Here is a 23,438-nt window from a genome sequence, read left to right as displayed (position 1 = left end):
TTTAACAAGGTAAATTGATGCTACTCATTAAAGCATAAACCTAGTGATTTACAAAGTCATAAATACTTAAATGGGGAGAAAATGTTTTAGATTTAATTGTTCTGGTTATAAGCCATTTGGAAGCAAAAATATTGAAGAGGAATATAGATAATTTGGGCTCTGATACTCAATTTGAACAGAATGTGACTATAAAATTGATTGTCAAGATGACCTAAAGAAAGATGAACAAATTTCAATTTTGTGAGGGGTGGGAGGATGAGAAAAAGGGGAATGGGAGGGAGAGGAAGAGAAATAGGGAAAGGGTTAGATAGAAATATGGAAGGAGACAGAGGGAGAGAGAGAAGAGGGGACAGAAGAAGGAAGAAAGGAAATGGAGGAAAAAAGAGAGGGAGAGAAGAAGGACGGAAAGGGAAAAGAGAGCGAGATGAGCAAAATGGAGGAAGAAGGAAGAGAGAAAAGAAGGAAAGGAGGGAAAGGACAGGCAGAGACAAGGACACACATGGAAGAATTTCAAGGATTTTAATGAATCACTCAAAACACATGAACACATATATGAACACACAGGGATAATGCATACTTATTCATGTCAATTGAGTATAAATACTAATACTGCAAAAGTGCATAAAGATATTTAACTTCACTAATATAGATCACTAGCCCTCCATGGTTTAGTAGGTAGATGGCCTTTGTGAGATGTTGGAATGAAGCCAAAAACAGTAATAACACACAGAACATTTATAAAATAATTCATCTGGTGACCAGCCTTCTAGAGATGAACTTTTCTTAACTAGGCTGGTCCTCAGATGCCAGTCCATTGCTAGAAATGCACTGAAAACCCTTAAAGCTTGGCAGGAACTACCAGAGCTTGAGCTCCATTGCCTTTGAGAACCCAGAGTCATCATATTGCTTTAGTGAAGTATCAATGAGGCTTTTTTGGAGGAAAGCTTTTATTCTATATTGTGGTTATAATTCAGTCTTTAGTTGGAAAGGGGCAGGTAGGGAAAAATTTTAAAGTTTTGTTACCTGATCGCTCCAGTTTGCATTTCGAATTGGTTAATCCAACCCTTGTACACATCCACTGGGTTTGTGTTGATGACAAGGGATGTATCATCAATGATCTCTTTCACCAGTGGGAAAATTAGCTGGCACAGAGCATTCTGTGCATGGACTCCTCTGCTGAAGGTGATAACCATTTTAATGATTGTAGGGTTTCTAGTCACTATGTCCTGTACCTGATGCACTTGATATCTATTAAGAACCCAAACAATAAAAATCAAAAATAGTTTGTTCCTATGGCCCCAGAACCCATTTCTGTGCTTCACAAAACTATTTCTGATCATTTCTTTTCTACAAAGATAAATGGTTACATGATTTAAATGGTCATCATTTGCCCTTGTCCCATGCCTCTCACCCAGAGGGATCTAATGGCATTAAGAATATAATTTTCATTGATCTTGATTTCATTTGCTCTAGAAGGTAAACTCAGCTTGAGAATAAAATAAAGCCAGCACAAAAATGCTGTCCTAACTGATTTTTCTATTGCACTTAAGTATTTACTGAGAATGTTATATACAAGGTATGCTGCTTTCTTTGAGTCTTTCGTTGCCAGACTTCTTGAATGAGATGTCTATATTCATATCCTACTATTTTTTAAGCCATCAATTTCTTTCTTAATCTAAGGAAATCTTACTTCTGTTTGTGCTCTAAAACAGCTCTCTTGAAGGTCAGTGACCTCCCATTCATCAGATATGATGGTCTTTAGTTTTCCTTTTCCTTGAGCTCCTTGTAACATCTGGCATTGGTGACATCTCTTTTTCTATCTCTCCAGAAACCTGGTTTCCCTCCCACTTTTGTGACTATATTTGTGCTAATTTCGCAATTGGATCCTGACCTGCTAAATGCAGTCAACCTTCTCCTCTCCTTCTTTTTGGATAATGTAATCTATTCCCATGATTTCAATCAATGAACAAGCATTTCCAAAATGCTTACAACATACTAGGCACTGAGCTAAGTGCTGGGGATATAAAGATCAAGAAAAAAGCCTCTCTTTTCAAGCTGCTTACTTTCTAATGGGAGAGACAAAATGTGTTAACTGTTAAAAATAGAGATAAATAGAAAGTAATCAGGAGGGAAAGTAGGAGGTGTAATGGACAGCGTGGGGGACCTGGAGTTTGCCTGGGGATTTTCTTGGCAAAGATATGATATAGTTTGCCCTTTCCTTTTCCAGCTCATTTTCCAGATGAGGAACCTGAGGCAAACAGGGTTAAGTGACATGTCCAAGGTCACCCAGCTACTAAGTGTTTGAAAAGCTGGATTTGAACTTGGGGAGATGAGTCTTCCTAACTCCAGGCCTACACTCTATCCACTGTGCCTCCTAGTTGCTTCAAGTCTGAGAATACCTTTAATTTTAGATACTTATACAAATCAGCAACTTTTGAGAACACTGACACAAAAACTTAGTAAAATATTAATTTTGAGGTGAATCATGTCATTTGAGGAACAACCATGACACAAAAGTTAGAGCATTTATTGGCCTACTACATATTACTTAGCTTATATACTTACTGTATTTCTTCCTTTAGACCACTTTTAAAAAACTTGAGAAGCAAATATTCTTCTCGCTGATTGGAAGCGTAATTGTATAGTGTGAAAATTATAGTATGCATGAAATTGGTTGACATGTTCGGTGGCACCTCAAAGATCAGCTTAGCCAGATAGGAAGGATTGGTCTAAAGAAGAGATTAGGGAAACAGCAAAGAAGAGAAAAACCCCACATTTCAGGTTAATCTATATTGTTTAAATAGGTAACTGTTTCCTACTTCCTACTATAAGAAAACAAAATTAAGAAGTAATATGTTAATTTGGAACACTATGTGGAAAGAAACTGAAAGATTTCCCCCTCCTTGTTCTTACTACTAATTTTATTTTTGAGAAGATAAAAATTTTCTGCTTGGATAAACAGAGAAACAACCGTTTTACCTAATAAGGACCTTTCTGGCTACAATACTCTATGATTTTAATAGAAATTAGAATGATGTTTATTTTAGGGTTCTGTGAACAGAGGTTGTGATCTTTTAGAACCATGCAAAGGAAAACGAATACTTAATAATAAGTAAATATTTGGATGTTCTCTAAGTTCTCTTTAAATCTATGATCCTGTGGCCTATGACTGATTTCAGGCAGATATTTATAGGGTTTTTTTCCAGAGATATTGTTTGTTGGTTAAAATTTGACAAAACAAAATAAAATTGGCCACCACTACTAAGATTTTTGGGAACTGACTTCTCCATATTTAATGCTGCCTTATTTTTCCCATTTAAAGCTATATGGAAATGACAAGAGAAAGCTAAAGGAGAAATCAAGGATTCTCCATATTATGATATCATGCCTTTCTCAAAATAACAGAATGAAATAAGAGAACTGAAACAAGAATTTGCAGATTTCTAGACTAAGTCAACAAGGGAAGTTTACTAAAGCAAAACCTACACAGAGTTAGTTATTGCTTTCTGATGAAAGTTCAGCCCACTGGTCAAAAAGGGTTCCCAAGGAAAATGTTTATTAATTTTTCTATAATATTTATTGATCATTGATCCTAGGCTAAATATTCCAAAAAGATGGACAACTTCCATGTTCAATCTCCTCCCTTGCTCCCCCCTGAAGGAAAAAAAATTTCCCTTTTCCAAGAGAGTTCCTGTTTATCAATGTAAATACATCCTTCTTTCCCAGGGTGCCCCCTTAGGGACAGGGGCAGTTTCTAGGAACAGGGGGACTGAGAATGTAAGTATTGTGGAAGGGGAATTAATGAGCCAATTATGAATTATTATATGCTTTGTGAAGAAGAGTAATCATGGTAAGGGCAGGGGATACAAAGCAATCCTCCATGATTTCACAACCCTGAATGATTTCTGCTTCTGTCCGACATTACTTTTTCTTGAATGAATATTTCTAAGAATCAGGCACAGAAGAAAAAAAAATAAAGAGGGCTGGAGCAAGGTCAGTAATGGCACTAACATAGAAGCTAATGAGAAGAGGGAGTTCAAAACTAGTACTCTGCAATCGGTAACACTATGAAGGACACAAGGAGACCATGGGGGAAGGACTAGACCTCACGGGTCCAGGTTCATTAGTATGCTTAGGAATTCCTAGGTGAGGAAACTCCTTTGTCTTATGTGAGACATACACACACAAAAAAATCAGGTTTGACTAGATAACCTCTAGGATCTCTTCTAGCCTTAAATCTGTGATCTTAGGACCTTTATGGTTACTATTATTATTTGCTCCTTGAGGAGATTTTGTATTAACACATTTTTTATGCTGAACTGAGAAAATTGAATTGAATTGAAGCCAGTGGACCTGGGTTTGAATTCTGGCTTTTATTTACCACCATTTATTGTTATTTACTACCTCTGTGATCTTGAGAAAGACAGTTGACATTCTTAAGACTCACCGTTTTTACCACCTCACACAAAGCAGTTTGGCCAATTTGACAGTAAAGGAAAATACTAAATGTTGGAGGGGATGTGGCAAAATTGGTACACTAATGCTTTGGTCGTGGAGTTGTGAATTGATTCCATTCTGGAAGGCAATTTGGAATTATTCCCACAGGGTTTTAAAAGATTGCATGCCCTTTGATCCAGTCATATCATTGCTGGATTTGTACCCCAAAGAGACAATAAGAAAAAAGACTAGTACAAAAATATTTATAGCTATACTCGTGATGGCAAAAAATTGGAAAACAAGGAGGTGTCCCTCAATTGAAGAGTGGCTGAACAAATTGTGGTATATGATGGTGATGGCATACTACTGTGCTGAAAGGAATGATGAATTGCTTGATTTCTATATGAACTGGTAAGATTTTCATGAACTGATGCAGAGTGAAATGAACAGAACCAGGAGAACATGGTACACAGAAAGTGAAACATTGTGGAACAATCAAATGTAATAGACTCAGCTACTAATAGCAATGCAATGATCAAGAACAATCCTGTGGAACTTATGAAAAAGAATGCTATCCACATTTAGGGAAAGAACTGTAGGAGTAGAAATGCAAAAGAAAAACATATGATCAATCACTCATTTATATGGGTATATGATTTGAGGTTGTGGTTTTTAAAGGTCACTCTATTACAAATATGAATAATATGGAAATAGGTTTTGAGTAGTAAGACATGTATAGACTAATGGAATTGCTTGTCATCTCTGGCAGAGGGAGGTAAGAGGGGAGGGAGAGAACATGAATCATGTGACCATGAAAAAATATTAAAAAAATTAAAATTAATAAAAATTAAAAAAGACTCATTATTCTTACTGATAAATTGAGGTTATTGGACTTCTAGATAACCTTGAAAGTCCTTTCTTGTCCTAGGTTATATATATATATATATACACACACATATATATACATATATGTGTATATATATTTATAGTAGCATTCCATAATGTATGGTCTTCTAACAAAGAATAAAGGTCAGTTTCCTAGAAGGAAGTGTGGTACAATGGGTTGAATATGGACCTGGAAATGAATGTAGACTTTAGTTCTAACTTACTTATCTTTCTGGGCCTCAGTTTCCTCATCTGTGCAATGTGTAAAATAATAGCACCAAACTCATGAATTATGTTAGGGATCACATGAAATAATATATGTAAATTATTTTACAAACTTTAAAGTGCCTTAATTTATTATGGTAATTGTAATAGTCTATGAAAGTAAGTAGGTTTTCCATGAGTCATAATGGATTTGCATTAATATCATATTTGTTCACCTAATTTCCTCTGGGACCAACAGCATGCATTTTTGAGCTAGGAGCCAGAATTAGGGGTGGAGAACTGAAAAAAAAAATGGACGTAAAGTACAGCTACACCAATTAGAGCGGAAGCCCTCAGCAACCTTCTGGAGAGCATAGGAAACTAAAAATAGTCCCTGAAAGTTCTATCCTAGAAATAAAAAAAAATTCTTGTTTCCCACTAAATCAATTTTCTTTAGTTAGGAAGGGACAAGATAACACAAAAAGTGCCCTCAGATATAAATCACAGGAGCTGGGGGGCTCCCTTAGGTTAGATTGAAGCTGCTGTGTGTCTCTCTTTTGCCCCCTCCTCTGATACTTATCCATCCCATGGGTGGTAGCGCATTTTATCTTAGTCTAGTGTTGGTGAGGATTAACCAATCAAATTATAGTTCAGCCCCCATTTTGCTTCAACTCTTTCCTTTCTTCAGGTTCTAACCTCTTCTCCATCCCTCTCCTCATCTATTCACTTATAAAACAGTAATCAGAATACAGCATGCATTCAGGTATTCGAGATATACCTGGTAATAGGAAAAAATCAAGGCAGAAAAATACATAATAGTTTTTATTTACACCCTAAATGTGTACCATTTTCCCAAAGTCTCACAGCAGTTTACCTACTCATGTTCATTCTCACTCTGAGGGGCATTAATGTGAATCATTACATTGTGTTGTGCCAAACAAGTCCATGTCAAAGCAGTGCTTCTCTTTTTTCATTAATGCTATTTGGTTATTAATAATGGCCCCAAAGTACAAGAGTAGTGATTCTGGTAACTCTGAGAAGCCTCAGAGTTATTAAGAAAAATAATAAAGTGCCTAGATATGTTCATATAAAAATCCTTCTTCAGTAATGGGATTCATGATTATGTGCAATTTTTAGCTTTCTTGAAGGGTCTTGGAATGTATTAGTTGTATAAAATGAGGTCCTACTGTATTAGAAATAAGTTAAAAAAAAAAAAAAGGAAAAAAATCAAAAGATGATAAAGAAGAAGGGGGTAGAGATTCTCCCAGAAAATTTCTGTTTTTTCACAGCAAGGAATCATTCTCATTTCTCTTTGACTCAAAGTATCTGCTCATGCTATAGTTTTGTAATGTTTCTCTAAATAAATAAATGGAGAATTAAAGAAAAAGTACTCACACATGTCTAAGTAACAGACAAAGAAGCAAGATGTTTTGGCCAGTGTATTATACTTAGAAAAAAGATGCTCTTACTTGTAAAATGTAGAACAGCTCCTGGTAGCCTTCTAGTTTTTTTCTCTTCTCCAAATTCAAACCTTTAATTCCTTGTTTTTCAGTCCATGAAATTATTTTTTCAGTTTTATCCTTACTTAGCTTCTTACTCTGTAAAATAACATCCTGCAAAGAAATTTAAAAATTAACACTCTTTATTCTTCATTATGATGATCTCCTCACACTTAGTACACATTCTCTCACTGCATACACAGAGGATATGAAGATGGTTATTACTATTTCCCCCATGAAGACATTAAGGAAAAAAAGTTAAAAAAATTTAAGGGAAATATTCACACTCAGAACATTTTCCAAAATATAATAAGTTCATAGCTCTAGAATTGGAGGGGAACTTTAATTCAAACCCTCATCTTAGAGATGAGGAAACTGAGGCCTAGTGAGCTTGTGTTACTTTCTCAAGATTATACAGGTAAATAAGTGTCAGAGGCAGGATTTGAATACAGCTTTGCTAATTCCAAAACCAGGGTGTGTGTGTGTGTGTGTGTGTGTGTGTGTGTGTGTGTATTTTTGCACTGTTCCAGGAGAGAGGGAGAAAGAAAACAGCCTCAATTAATTTTTATTTTAATTTCCTAAATAGGCTCATTCCTGATTCCATGATGTTCTATTAATCAGTGATTATCTTTAATCTCTTTTCAAACTGTATCTTAGAAAATATGGTCAACCAGATCTTGAGAAAAATATATGGAGTTAAGAAGTCCCCACAAGTGACATGTAGTCACTTTTCTTTGGATCATCTGTAGGAAGAAAGGAATCATGAGTACTATTCCTTTCAGTCAGGTCTTACATCTGAAGTATGACCATTATTCTAACAATGAACAGGAAATCATATTCCTTTTCCCCTTCAAATCCTGGATATATGCACTACGAGTGAGAATTTGTTTTAGGATCTCTATATTAAGCACTGTTTCAATTTATATCCCTTAATCTAACCACAAACAATGAGCTCCTGGTATCATAGTATTTTTTTTCTTCAAGTTTTTGGGGAGGGAAATGAACAATTAAAGAACAGAGGGAAGAATCTTTTAAATATTGGCACTGTTCTTTCAGTTTAACTAATTTATTCATTCTCAGTCACAGGTATTTGTTAAATGCAGAAAACTGGGGATTTGGGGTGGTGGGGTGGTAGATGGGGTAGTGGTTAGGAAGGTCCCAAAGTTAAGAAACATATTCTTAACATTTTCCTTTGTGGTCAGACCACATTACCACTTTCTAATAATTGGATTTATTCCAAAGAAGTGATAGCCTGTGGCCTTAGAGCCCATGATAGTCATAACTGCTACTGGCTGCTCTGCTTATCAGTCTTTGAATTCCATTCTTCCTCTTCTCTTACAGCCTGGAGACATATTCTCAACAATTAAACTTAGATTGGGTTTCTTTTTCCATTTTCCTTTCGACTTAAGAAAACTGCTCCAATTTATCTCTGTTTGTACAATCAGGCAAAATTGACTCAGGATTTGACTCTTATGCACATCTGAACTCACTGTGTATATCTCTTAAGTGTTTAGAATTCTCTATTTTGTATTAAATTAATCTATGTAATAGAGATTATAGCTGAGCAAGTAGGTGGCAAAGTGGCTATAGTTTTGGACTTGGAATCAAAAAGTCCCTAGTATGCATCCTGACTCAAATACTCACTAGCTGTGTGACCCTGGGCAAATCATTTAACTTCTCCATGCCTCAGTTTTCTCATCTGGAAAATGGGAATTACAGTAGTATTTACATCATTAAGTTGCTATGAGGAACAAATGAAATATTGTATGTAAAGCACTTCACATTTTTTTCCACTCTTACTTTGGAAGGAATATCCATGAGGACAGGGGTCATTTCATTTCATTTCATTTCATCTCTATATTCCCAATCACTTGGGACATTATGCAAAGCACGATGCCTTGCTCAAAATAAGTTTGTAATAAATCTTAGCTTGAATTGCTAAAGAAATTCAGATTTAAAATAATTGCAAAACACTTTGTTCTTAGTGAGTCTTGCAGCTGCTTAATAAGAGAAATATTCTTATTTTCAAATAGAAAACATTCTAATTCTTTAGCCATTATATTTCATCAAAACAATAAATACTAAATACTGAAGTTTGTAGGAAACAATAAGATGTTCATTGCTTTAGAACACCAAACCAAGTTCAGAGTACCCAGTCATATCATCTTTCGGTAAGTATCCTCCAAATTGAAGTACTTCTAGGAATAATAAGTTCATGAATCCAGATATTACCCAAGAATTCTACTAAAGGTCAAGCCATAATGGCTACAATTTCTAATCTGTGTCTTGCAGGAGGTACCCTTGGTTTATTATCAAGGAAGTTTTAAAAGTTCCAAACCTTTATAAAGATCTGACAGTCTACCATGAGTGGATTCCTAAGAGGTCTCAACTATTTGAACTATTTACAGTTTTACTTCTCTTAGGCAGTAAAACATTTCCTGTTTATACATTCATGAAAACATGAAAAACTTCTTTGGGCTTTAGAAATAACAAGAAGTACTCTTTTAAAGTTCTCATTTGATTAGTAAATGTTTGAATTTTTTTAAACCCCTACCTTCTGACTTAGAACTAATACTCAGTATCAGTTCCACAGCAGAAGAGAAGTAAAGGTCAGGCAACTGGGGTTAAGAATCTTGTCCAGGTTCACACAGCTGAGAACGTCTGAGGCCAAATTTGAATCTAGGATCAATCTCCTATCTCCAGACCTAACTCTATCCACTGAGCTATATTAATTATATCCTATCCTATCCTATCCTATCCTATCCTATCCTATCCTATCCTATCCTATCCTATCCTATCTGATCAATCACATTATTATATTATATTATTACATTATATTCTATTACATTTACATTATATTATATTGTATTGTATTTAAGTAAAAAAAAATGCTAAGGGCTAGGCAATTGGGGCTAAGTCATTTGCCCAGGGTCACACAACTAAGAAGTGTTAGAGGTCATATTTGAACCCAAGTCCTTCCCTCTTCAGGCCTGCCTGCCTCTCTATCCACTGAGCCACCAAGCTGCCCCATGAATCTGGTTTTGAATTTATATATTTCTGATGCTAGGCCCAGTGCTTGATTCACTGCATCACCAGCTGCTTCCAGGAAGCTATTAAGTAGCAGAAGTAGGATTCAAAGGCAGATTCCTTGACTCCAAATTTAGAATTTCCCCCCATATCATACAGTTGCCTCAGTGTGTTTACAAATGGTTTTGATACCTGTACTATGGGACCAGTGGAAATACATTTTTCTATATTTAATCTGTGCCTTTTTGAGTCTCCATTTTTGGTGATGAAAATATAGTTTAATTATAGTACTTGACACATTCAGTTGCTATTTTATGAAATAGTGGAATTTACTATCTTGTCCAGGCTGAAGTATAACAGCCATTCACAATACCCATCCCGTTGCTCTTTAGTACAAAAGGTCTTGACCTGCTCCATTTCCAAGCTGGGCCAGTTCACCCTACTTAGGCAGCCTGGTGGTCCCTTTGCTCCCAGAACCTTACCATATTAGTAATGAAATGAGTGAGGATACCAAAAGGCTTTAGTTTAGCCATAGTTCAGAAGTCCAGAGGTTTGGCAATCCACCAGCCTCAGCCTCAGTAGGAATTATGGGTCTGTGCGACAACTCCCAGCATTCCAATAAATTTTCATAGGATTTGGGGAACAATGGGACAGATAATATGAACCTATAACTCTCTTAGAAAATCCAGAACATATGGAACATAGGAGGGACATGGCCTGGATCATTAAAAGAATGTTTCCCAAAGCAATGATTACAAATTAAGCACACTGAGACTGTGCTATTCCATTTATTAAAAAACACAAATAAATGAACAATTCATTTTGAGTTCTAAATAGGTTTAACTGAGTAGCTGCACTGTGTTTGTGTGCATTGTATATAGCTTCCCTATACACATTTTTACTAGCCAAGACTCAGGTAAAAATCCCACTGACCTGCAAAGTGATCTTGTTTTTTACCAGCAGTCCAATCTTAATGTCCATCAAGTTCAGATCTTCTTCCAGTGCTTGATTAGCCTTGATTTTGGTAATTACTTCCTGCCTTAAATTCTCTAATTCTAGATCTTCCTGGAGACCTTTTTCACTTGGGTTCAACAGATGAGAAAACTTGGAGACAGCAGACAAAGGAGGATATTTTTCATTCACTGTAGGGAAAGGAGAATGCACACATTGTTTTTATTTGTTTGCATGGTCCTAATGACTACAAGTGGGAAAACCAGATCTTGATTGTTTGAATCTTAGAACCCTATGTTAAACAATGTGTTGAGCTTGCTGTTTGACCCTTTCTGCTTCTTTTAAATCCAGACTAGGGAAAATAAGCAGAAGCAATAAAGAGATGAATCTTCAAAACAAATACAAATGAAGACATATCAAACCTTATAAGGAGTAGAGCTCAAAGAAAATCTTAAAATTTAAACTATTGACTTCTTAATTACAGTATTAAACATGTTTACATATGTATTACTAATAAAAGATTAATAATGCTTTTGCAATTAAAAAATAAACATTGTCTTTGCTCATCTTCCAAATCAATGTATATACTTTTATGTTTCCATTGTTATTTATTTTTTATGTGTGAGAATAAATATACATGTTGTTCTTATTTTATTGCTGTTATTTGCTTCATAGAGGTCTTTTTGCATTTCTTTGTAAAACTATTTGCACGGTTTAGTTGTGTGTCTGGGTGATAAGTTCCTAGTAATAAAAATATAGTTTTAAAAGAAATACTCCTGACCATTAATATCACTTTTACTTTCTATCTAATAATGTTCATTTATCTTAGGATTGTAACCTTAGGAGCAAGAAGAAAACCTTAGAGCAGGGGTCGGCAACCTTTTTGGCCGTGAGAGCTATAAACGCCACATTTTTTAAAATGTAATTTCGTGAGAGCCGTACAGTGCTCACAGTGCGCGCTCCTGTAACAGCACCTGAAAAAAAAAATTGACTTTATGGCTCCTGCAGAAAGACCCATATCTGGCCCTCAAAAGAACCAGATATGGCTCGAGAGCCATATGTTGCCGACCCCTGCCTTAGAGATTCCAATTCAATACACTTTCATTTTATTGGTAAGTAAACCAAGGTCTAGAAAACTGAGGTGATTCATCCAAGCAAGGTCTTATATTGCCTTTCTTATTGCCATTCTACTCTCCTCATTCCCATATAGCATACCAGCTCACATACCAGGTTCTTCCTACCCTCCTAGCAGTGTTTACTTTCAAAAACGCAGGTCAGCCAGATGGCTGATAAAAGAGAGAATGAATGCAGCAGAGGTGGACGATCTCCAAGTTCATACATCTTTTAGAATAACTCTGACTCTTCAACTCAAAGTGAATATATAAAAAGAGCATTAAATTTAGAAAAATGAAGTATATTTTCTCTTTATAAAAATGAATATAAAAGAATAACAACATGGTTTTTCTTTTTCTTTTTTAAAACCTTACCTTCTCTCTTAGAGTCAATACTGTATATTGGTTTTATGGCAGAAGAGCCGTAAGGGCTAGGAATGGAGGTTAAATGTCTTGCACAGTAAGGCCAGATTTGAGCCCAGGATCTCTTGTCTCTTAATCCATTGAGCTATTTAGCTTCCTCTCCTCAACCCCTTCCCCCACCCCAATTTATTTTTCAAATGAGCACTAGTGATGACACACCTGTCAGTTCTGAGATAAGTGTCTACCCTTGGAACAATGAGTTAAATAGGAATAATTGGATAACTCAATTTGTGTTTGCTTATTCCTTTAGGAATTCATGTTCTATTTCCAGAGTGATTTAGCTTACCCAGTGAGTTAAAATCTCTTCTAGTTTGGTATCTTCTTATACAGGCTTGAATTTTCACAATTGCAGAAATCTGGAGAAATGTGAGAAAAGTCACAATCTAGAAAAACTCAAATCTTCAATATTGCAAGTTACCATTAATTTTAACACCTCTAAATTTGGAATAAGTGATACCTGGACAGTGGCTGGTCGAGATTTTAATTTTCCCTGTCTAGGAATTCTCTAAGCAAATGAACAGTGTAAATGAGATTAAAGAGGAAACACTCAAATTGCTAAAGGACTATTTAAAGACTTTATAGTATACTGTTGGCATGACACTATTACATGAATATGACACTAATTACAAGTGTATCTATTTATTAAAAGACTCCCCTCTCCCAATGCTTACAACCTTCTCAAGGAAAGTGTATTAAAAAAATACTTATTAGGTAGTTACAATTGAAGATCATACAATCACAAATTTTTTTAAAAATTAAAAACCCTTACCTTCCATCTTGGAGTCAATACTGTGTATTGGCTCCAAGCAGAAGAGTGGCAAGGGTAGGCAATGGAGGTCAAGTGACTTGCCCAGGGTCACACAGCTGGGAAGTGCCTGAGGTCAGATTTGAACCCAGGACGACCTCTTGTCTCTAGGCCTGGCTCTCAATCCACTGAGCTACCCAGCTGCCCCCAATCTCAATTTTCTAAATGTACATACACATTTAGTGGTTTCATAAGTGAAGTCTGGCTTTTCCCTCGAAGGAGTCCAGATTTGTGAGATTTCATTCTATGTAAATAATGCCATATTTATATAATGTGTAATCAGAAAAGGAAGTGGAACAGTCATGCATTAAGGTTAAAGTTAGATAACCGAGAGACAGTCCAATGACTTCCTGGTCCCCAGCTGAGGGAGAACTAGAAGAAATGGTCCCAAATATTGGGCAAAAGGATTTATGAGAGAACATGGATAAGAATCTCATAAAGGTTAAGGATGTGTGGGTATATTGATCTGTACCAATGCAAGGTGTATCTGTCAAGAGGATCATGGATTTATTGAAGCTTTTAGGTCTAGTCATGTCTATGATATAATGAAATTTACTAAACAGAATGATTTTTTATCAGTTATAAAGGAGGAAAAAAGTTTCTCTTACGTGGTCATAGAAAAATTGTTTGCGTATAACATAATCCTTTCTTTTTGCCGACATTCTGTAGAAGGATTGAATCTAAAAAGAGACGTAACAGAAAATTGAAGAAAACTTCATTCACATTTTCTTAAAATTAATACGAATACCTTATATGACATTAAGAAAATTATATCATTTGGAAAATAAGATTTATTTCTCTGACATCTTTTACTGTATTATTTCTAAGGCATACAAAAACACTTAAGTGTTACTCTTTCTTCTCCATAATTTCTAGGGAATAGGTGGGAAGAAGCCATTCTAACTGCAAAGGAATTTAAAAGGAGGCAGATAGGGGAAATTTCCAAGAGAGCAAGAGATTTGTCTGAAGCTACAATCAGTTGGAGACTAAATCTGACTAAATAACAGTACTCTCTCTAAGCTTCTATTTGTTTAAAAGGCCCAGCAATGCTATTTTCAGCTCTTTCTACATATGAGAGGTACCTTGATTCGCAAGAGAATACCAACCTTCTGATTTTAGCCAATACTTTTCTGAGAGGACAAATAAGGTCTCTGTGACTTCTTGGTTTGATTGAACGCCTATGTCCACAACAAACTTGGATCAGTTCATTGTCTCTTCCTTCAAAATGATGCCTTTCCAGGCTAACCACACCTTACTGTAATTCCAAACAAATTTATGCACTTCTACTTTTCACCCCATCCAGCCTTTTCCCCTATTCAATAGAGTATTTTTATTCTGCTCCTGTTAGCTAGATGTACGTTCTGTTCCTGAGCTATTTGTCCTGTCCCTATTAAATTATTAGAAATCAGGAAGTCTTCTATTTCCACTGTAGTTTTCTCTTCTCTTAGAATTAGGGTGCCCTTCATGTAATTGACACATTAATAGTGTTTGAGTAAATGGAGAAACTTTTGCAACATCATCCTAGAAAGTGTGAAGAAAAGACACTCATAAATCAACTTTTTTCTTTGTTGCTGGATGATCATTTCAGAAAGTTTGGAACTAAAACTGAAATAAACAATAATCAATTCACCAACAAAGACTTATTAAGTACTTATGATATACCAGGCACTGTATTCAATGTAGAGAATATAAAAAAAAGCAAAAACAGTTTCTGCCTTTGAGAACTGGTAATTAACAGGAAGATAAAATGCATACCTCTCTACCTATCCAAACTTCTATCTATTAATAAGGTTACAAAGAAGATATATACAGAGAAAAATGGAAAGTAATCTTGGAGTGGAAGGAATCAGCACCAGTAGCTGATTGGGAAGATGATGATTAGGAGTAGCAGTAGTAGTTAGAAAAGATGCCTTTTATTATTTGAGTTATATCTTGAAGTCAGGGATTTTAAGAGGTAGAAGTGAAAAGACCAATTCAGAGAAGGTATCAACAGTAACTTTGGAGAGAGAAGTTTCAGCTGAGTTAAGAAGCCAGAAGCTGGGTTGGAGAGGGTTTGGAAAAGAGGAAAAGGAAAGGAAGAAGCATCTAGTATGCTTTTTCAATGATGTGAGCTGAGAAGGAGATGAAAAAAGCAGAAGGAGAAGACAACTAGTAGTGGTGGTAGGTTCTAGTGATAATTTTTTCAAGATGAGTGGAGACATGGAAGAGTTTTTAGGTAGCAGGGAAAGAGCCAATAAATAGGGAAGCATTAGAGATTGGATAAAGAAGAGAGGTGACAGTGGGAGAGGATAGAGGGGTGGATGTTGGTAAGAAGACAGTCCATCTATTGAATATCAGAGACTAGTATGGCACAGAGTATGAAAGAAGATATTGAGGGAAGTGAAATGAGAGTGGGAAAAAAAGGGAGCCCTTGACAAATGGCTTTTTGGGAGGAGAATTAATGATGAGGTACAGTTCTCATTCAACTGATCTGGGGCTATGGTGGGAAATTTGAGGAGAGAAGGCTTGGAATATATGCTGTGGTGAGTGGACTAGAGAAACATTTAGAGAGGAGTAAAAAGATTGGCCTGCTGCACTTAGGTCCCAGATTATACATAAAATATGAAAGACTCTTACCTTAGTAATAGAAGAAACATTATCAGAAAAAATACGCTTCCTCTCAGCGAAAAGTTTTCGTTGTTTATAGCCCCTCCAGAAAGCCTATATAAAAAATTAAAAAAAATTTAGTTCGTATTTACTTGCAGTGAAGTTAGTGATACTTTAAAGAAAGAAAAGAAAAATGAGTGAATTCCTTCAGGAAGTATTTGGGGGAAATCTTACATTAGAATATCAATGTGGGATTCTCCCATTTCATGGTTTCAGGCAAATTTCTGTGATCTCAACCCCCTAGACCTAGTTTCTTGTAATGGGCTTTGGTTGGAGGGGCAAGCACTAAAGTGAACTGGTAATACTTTCTTGAAGTTTAACAAAGAGCAGGGAAATATTAGTCTAGATCTGCCCCCACTAAGTCAAATAAAGGGAAGACATTAGAATGAATGAAATTACTCAATGAAATTAAAAATACTGAAATCTAGATGGCTTCTTTAAATGACCAAGTGTTGCCTCAGAATGACAACAAACAAACAGCTTTACCTCAAAAGATGGTTGATTCATTATAACCCCCAAAGAAAAATAAATCATGCTACTAAAATATCACTCTTTATCATGGGGCACAGAAAACATGAAAAACACAGTAGTTAGAATATTCAATCAATAGTTTATTGGCTTTCCATATTCTTTTAAGAAGTGCTCATGGCCAGAACACATTAATATGTGGGCATTTCATACATGTGCTCTAATAACCTTCATGCCTTCAAAATGAACTTGATCCATGGGAGGTTGTGTTGTATAGTCAATGAACTACTGAATTGGGAGTGTGATTCATTTCTTGATTTTGGGTTCCATGTGACCAAATAGAGATCTCAATTCTATAGTCTTTGAATCCATTAGAACCAATGAGAAGGTTACAAGTATTAGCATCCCTTTTCTTTCTCATGATAATAAAACACCCTGATTATAAGAGATCACAGGAAAGTACTCCAGAATTTCAAAGAAATGCTCTGAAAAGTTAAAGAGAAATTATATGAAACTCTAAATTTGCTTATGATACACATTCAGTAACCCCAAATTCCCTGCTCCCTAACAAGATCTCTTTTAACTCTCAACTCTAACTTTTTTTGCAGCATTTCTTAAATGGGGAAGGAAGTGGAAGCTTCAGTCTCATGTTTGACAAATTTCTAGATTGAAATATTAAAAGAGTCATGCTGTGTGACCCTGGGCAATATCACTTAACCCTCATTGCCTAAACCTTACTACTCTTCTGCCTAGGAACCAATGCATAGTATTGATTTTAAGATGGAAGGTAAAGGCTTAAAAAAGGAAAGAGAATCATCACTAGATGAAAGAATGGATTTAAGGCCTCTCCTTCTTCACCTGTTGACGTATTTGTCACCTATTCTTTAAAGCCTGTATAGGTAGTATAGTAGCTTTGAAGTCAGGGAGACTTGGATTAAAATTGTGCTTATGACACTGACTAGCTGGGTGACTTGGGCAAGTCACTTAATCCTGCTTGTTTCAGTTTCTTCATCTGAAAATTGTGCTGGAGAAGGAAAATAGCAGGTTTTTTCAGTAGCAGAAATCTTGATTATTTTATTTTTAGATTGAAGTCTGACATAAATATACATAAAGTTATAAAATATACTCAAGACCTTTTAGCTTCAGGCTACCCCTTCCCAAATCCCTATTCTATTTCTTGAATGATTGGTGGATCCTAAAGTAGCCTAGAAGTATTATGGAAGAAAAGAAAGTGAGGAGGAATAAAAGATGAAATAAGGAACTAAGCAAGACAATCTAATTATGTAGGGAATATTGTGATTGAGAAAATACCACAAATGAAGGATGGCCTAAAAATCAAGTATCATTTTATTATAACCCAATTAGACTAAATGCCAGAGTAGTTTGTCAGTTATAGAATATGATGACTGTCTAACACTGACCTCTCTCCCTTAATCAAAAGGCAAAATGAATTGGGTCCTTGGTGAAGCTTGTACAAGATGATGAAGTAGAGACAGTTATACTTTTATCAAACCTGGCTAAGAAAGTAGGCCTAGGTAGCTCATTTAAACAACATTCAAACTATCTGCCATTTTCATTACAGATAAGGGCCAACACAAATAGATGGGCTGCAATCTGTGTAGATGAAATTCCTACACTGGGAGTCCTCAATGCTAATGAATCTATCAATTCTTCATGTGTTTTGATTAGAGCCCTATTCAAATGTCACCATCTCCCTGAATTTCTTCTATAATTTTACTGTAATTTACCACTTTCATCTTTGGATCTTACATTCTACTTGACTATTGGTGGAATTTTAAATTGATACAAGACAATTTGGAAAGCAATTTGAAATTATGTACAAAAAATTACTAACTTGTGGATATCTTCTTACCCACCAAATATTACAATAAGGCCTAATTCTCAAAGAAATCAGAGAAAGAGGAAGACGACTCACGTATAAAACAGGATTTGTAGTAGTTCGTTTTTTTTGTAGCCAGGAAGTGGAAATAAAGGAATCAATAAACATTTAAGCAGCACTTATTATGTACCAGGCACTATGTTAAGTGCTATTGTGAAATGGCTGAACGAATGATGGTGTATGAATGTCATCAAATACAATTGTGCTTTAAGAAGTGATAAAAAAGAATTTCTGAGAAGGCTAAGAAGTTAAGAAGGCTTATGGAAAATAATTGTATAATACAAAGTGAGCAGATCCAGAACAATGGAAATTGTTAATAACAATAGCAATGTAAAATACAATAGAATAAAAAAGGACAGTGTAAAGAGGAGCCCTTTTGGAAGATGTAAGATTTCTTATAAATACAATGCATGACTAGATACCAGAGGACCTGTGGGGGGTCTCCTGACAGAGGGATGATGGACTCAACATAAGGAATGGCAGACACATTTTTTGACATGCCAGAGGTATGGATAATATGCTGATGATTTCCTTGACTATTTGTTACTCTTCTCTTGAATTTCCAGATTTCCAGACTGTTGTTGAGACCATTCTAAGACTTCTTTCTGGACCTGAGGTCTCTTGGAAAATCCAACTATTCCTGTCCCAGAGCATTCTAACCCTGAAATATCTTTTTTGCCATACTCACTATATTCTTCCGTCATTGCATTTCATCTAGAACTTCTATCTTGTAGAGAGCCTCAGATCAGTGAGCCTTCAATCTTCATTCCATTCTGCTCTTGACTTTCCAGATTCTATATCCTCCCTGTCATGCCAAGTACCTCTATTTCCTAGCACCCCCTTTCCCAACACCTTTTTCAACTTTCTAATTATGTTTTGCATTCTTTTATTTTATTTTATTTTTTAAATTTAAGTAATTATTTATTTGACACATTAAAATGCCTAGTTAACACCTTTCCCTCCCCTCCTTCCCCTCTCCACCATTAGATCCCTTCAATTTCCAGTTCTTTGCTACCACAAAAAGAGGTATTATAAATATTTTAGAAAACATAGGGTCCCCCCCTTTCCCCCTGACCACCCAATGAAACAAATTTAATATGGGTATTGCTGGGTTAATTAATTTTTAAAAATAAAAGTAGGTTCTAAACTTGTTTATTAGTTCAATGGTTTTCTTACTTTTAATTTCATTTATTTCTCCTTTCTTTTTGAGAATTTCTTATTGGATGTTTAATTGGGGATTTTTACTTTCATTTTCTCCTAGTTTGTTTTTAGATGCATGCCCAATTTGTTAATCTACTCTTTCTTGATTTTATTGATATAAACTTTTAGAGATCAAATTTCCCCTATGTATTGCTTTGGCTACATTCTATAAATTTTGATATGCTTTCTTATTGTTGTCAATATCTTTAATGAAATTATAGATTGCTTTTATGATTTATTCTTTGACATGCTCCCTGGACTGGTATCTCTCTCATTCTGCTCTCTTATCTTCTCTGGCCATCTCTGACAAGCCTCAGCCAGTTGCAATGGAGGACTCGATTTTTGCCTTAAGTTAGAAAGGATAAAACCTTTTTTTCTATCTTTCCCTCTATTTACTAATAAATGCTAATAAATCTGGTAATAAGCCTCCAGATTAATTTTTATTTATAACACTTTTAGAGGTGATTGGTAGTTCTAAGATATCAGGGCAGTTTTCCTTGAAAATTTCTTGAAATAGATAACTAGACTCTTTTTTTGATCATGGCTTTCAGGTAGTCTAATAAATCTTAAATTCTCTCTCCTGGATCTATTTTCCAATTGTTTTTCTAATGGGATAGTTCACATTTTCTTTTCTTTTTCATTCTTTTGAATTTGTCTTATTGTTTTTCCTTTTTATAAACCTTTATCTTCCACCTCAGAATTAATATTGTGTAACGGTTCCAAGGCAGAAGAGTCATAAGGGATAGTCAATGAGGGTTAAGTGACTTGCAGAGGGTCACACAGCTAGGAAGTGTCTTGAGGTCAGATTTGAACCTAGGACCTCCTGTCTCTAGGCCTGATTCTTAATCCACTGAGCTACCCAGCTGCCCATTGTTTTATTGTTTTTTGAACACTCATGAACTCATTAGCTTCCACTTGCCTGATTCCAATTTTTAAGGGATCATTTTCTCAAGTAAAAATTTTAAACCTCTTTTTCTTTTTGGCCAATTCTTCTTTTTAAGGAGTTATTTTATCTGGTGTATTTTTGTACATCTTTCCACATTTTTTTGCTCCTTTAACAAGCTGATTTTTTTTTCATGATTCTCTTGTATCATGCTCATTTTTCCCCTAATATTTCTACCTCTTTTATTTATTTGTAAAACAATATGACTTTATTTGATCCTTATAACAATACTATAAGGTAGGAACTATTATTATCTTTCAATTTAATAAAATTTGTTTACACGCATCTCAGTCCCTCCTCCTTCTCTTCCCACATCAAAGAAAAAATTATCTGGCAAACATATATGTATCTTTGGATTATGCTTTCCATGTCTCCATTTTCCAGTTTATTCTTTGAAGGTGACATTCACAAGTCTTTTATTTATTTTTGAAATCTTTCTTAAGCTCTTCCAAGAATTTCTTTTAATCCTGATGTCAATTCATATGTATCCTCTCTTCTGAGTTTATATTTTGATCTTCCCTGTCACCAGAGTAATTTTTCAGGTTCTTTTTTTGTTGTTTGTATATTTTTCCATCCAATTTAATGACTTTTAATTTTATGTTAAATTTAGGCTTTGTTCCTGTAGTGGAGAGGGCACTGTCCCAAATGTCTTGTGCTCAGTATGTGTAGCCAAATTGCTGGGCTTTTCCATGGCATGTGATTCACTGCTGGCTGGCTCCAATGGCACTTGCACTGGAATGCACCCCTCTAGCTCAGTGAAACACACTTTTCCTGTTCTCCATTCTAAGTTGTCTTGGTCTGGAAAATTGTTTCATCTCATCCTTTTTTGATTCTACCATTTTGAAATTGATTTTGAAGCATTATTTTATATTTGTTTAGAGGTGAATTTGAGAGAGCTCAGGAGAGTTCTGGCCTTACTCCACCATCATGACTGCCCCCCCCCTTTGTTTTTTTTAAGGAAAAAAAAAAGGCTTAGAGTTGTCTTTAGGCCTTCTCTATGTCATTAGGGCAATGCTTAAGTGTCGGATACATTCTGAACTGAGGAGTATCTGACTAATCTCTGTATTTTAGTTGTTGTTCCCAAAGGAAAAGACATTTAATAGATGAAGAGAAACAACAAAAAATGTAATCAAAGTGCATTATGGAAAATGAAGATGGATTTCAGAGTGCCATCAGTTTTTAGGGAAGAAGTATTGAATTTAAATAAATCTTTTTGTATTATTATCCCTAGATGTAAGGGAAGAATGTAGGAGCCTCTTTAAATAGCAAAGGGATGGATGATGGTTAGAATAGAAAATTTTATTTTCATGTTTCAGGGGTGCTGATTTCAATAATTTATTCAAAAATAAGAACACCTTTAAACTAGGGAAAGCCAGTATCCTTTTGGTAAGGAAGAAGATGATACTGTAAGGCAGGGAATAAAAAACCTGGTATCCACTTCAAATGCAAGTAGAGACTTTTGGATTATAGAATTATGGAATGAGAACTGGAGGGGATAAGAGATGTTGGCCTAATTTTCCCTCCTTCTCCATTTTCACAGATTATGAAACTGTTGCCAGAGGTTAAGTAATTTTCCCAAGATCCCAAAGGCTAATATAAGCAGTAGGGTCAGAATAGGAACATAGGTCTTCTGGCTCCAAATATCATACCTATTACATTATACCAGGCTGCAAACTTTAGGAATGGAGGAGGAGCATTCTTAAAGTTTTTGTCTTGATATGAAAGCTGGTAATACTGATTGACCTACTTTTCCCTCTCATCAGAGGGCAGAGAATATTGTGCCATCCTTTTACCCACTGGCAAATTTAAGGTCCCAAATTCCAGTGAATATTAGCAGATAACTGTATCTGCTAAAGTTTGGGGATATCCAAATATAAAATCTCCTAAAGAAAGTCCTCATCATTAACAAAGAAAAAAGTTATTAATTTGTCCAGAAGATTCGATTATCACAAGAGAAACATCACAACACTGATGATAAATTTTTGCTGTTAACTTAGCTCACATACCTGTATTTTGATCACAAAAGGCTCTTTTTTAAACAGAAAACTTTTTCGTTCTTCAAACTGTTTTTTAATATGAGCCACAAAAGGATCCTTAGCAGATTCAGGTATAATAACTTCATAGGAAGACCACATTAGCTCCAAAAGGTAATGTGATGTAAGGTCCTCAACGATAGTCTAGTGAGACATTTTTACATAGTTATACTTAATGAAAATTTAAATAAAATGCAATATTTCATAACTTTTACCTCAATTATTATAGACTCTTCTTTGGTCATCTTCAAGAGAAATAGTCTTCTCTAAATATTCCACCCTATACCCCTTTAGAAATGGAAAGGCAGGCATTTTTTTGGGCTGGCTTAAATGGAGTTCTTCTCCAAGACAGGGTGACTGATGGTCCTCTTGAGGTATAATTCTCTATAATTTCCTATGCTCTACATTATTCTTGAGATTACTTAAGAATTTATTCTTTCTCATGTCCTCTTCTATCTGATTCTCTACCATTACTTTCACCTTAGCAATTTTCATCTCTTTCGTGTCAAAATTTCATTATTTCTTGGTCAATGATACCTGGTAAATATCCTACCCCAAATTTCTATTTTTCTAACCCCTTCTAGCAATTTTTTGGTTATAGTAATAAGAAATAAGAATGGTTATTACCAACCTCCTGACATCCTGGTGATGTAAGGTACATATGTTTTTGTTTTTTTTTTTTTTTTTTTTTTTTGTTTTTTTTTTTAACCCTTGTACTTTGGTGTATTGTCTCATAGGTGGAAGATTGGTAAGGGTGGGCATTGGGGGTCAAGTGACTTGCCCAGGATCACACAGCTGGGAAGTGGCTGAGGCCGGGTTTGAACCTAGGACCTCCTGTCTCTAGGCCTGACTCTCACTCCACTGAGCTACCCAGCTGCCCCAGTACATATGTTTTTGGACATGAC

The 23,438-nt window shown here is 35.4% G+C and overlaps 1 protein-coding gene across 1 annotated transcript in view; it reads right to left on the bottom strand.

Moving 5' to 3' along the window:
- Positions 1-23,438, bottom strand: part of LOC123236733 (ras GTPase-activating-like protein IQGAP2) — a 124,062-nt gene that overhangs the window by 41,678 nt on the left and 58,946 nt on the right. The window contains exons 12-18 of the mRNA XM_044663129.1: positions 15,960-16,043; positions 13,952-14,023; positions 12,825-12,894; positions 10,986-11,194; positions 6,996-7,139; positions 2,566-2,729; positions 1,024-1,248 (exon numbers count right to left, since the gene is read on the bottom strand). Coding sequence (XP_044519064.1) covers positions 1,024-1,248; positions 2,566-2,729; positions 6,996-7,139; positions 10,986-11,194; positions 12,825-12,894; positions 13,952-14,023; positions 15,960-16,043 — 968 coding nt within the window. The remainder of the gene's footprint in view (positions 1-1,023; positions 1,249-2,565; positions 2,730-6,995; positions 7,140-10,985; positions 11,195-12,824; positions 12,895-13,951; positions 14,024-15,959; positions 16,044-23,438) is intronic.

Source organism: Gracilinanus agilis, chromosome 1 (assembly GCF_016433145.1).
Source record: "Gracilinanus agilis isolate LMUSP501 chromosome 1, AgileGrace, whole genome shotgun sequence".
NCBI classification, from domain to species: domain Eukaryota; kingdom Metazoa; phylum Chordata; class Mammalia; order Didelphimorphia; family Didelphidae; genus Gracilinanus; species Gracilinanus agilis.
The sequence above is the reverse complement of the archived record's forward strand: the minus strand, read 5'-3'. Positions and strand labels throughout refer to the sequence as shown.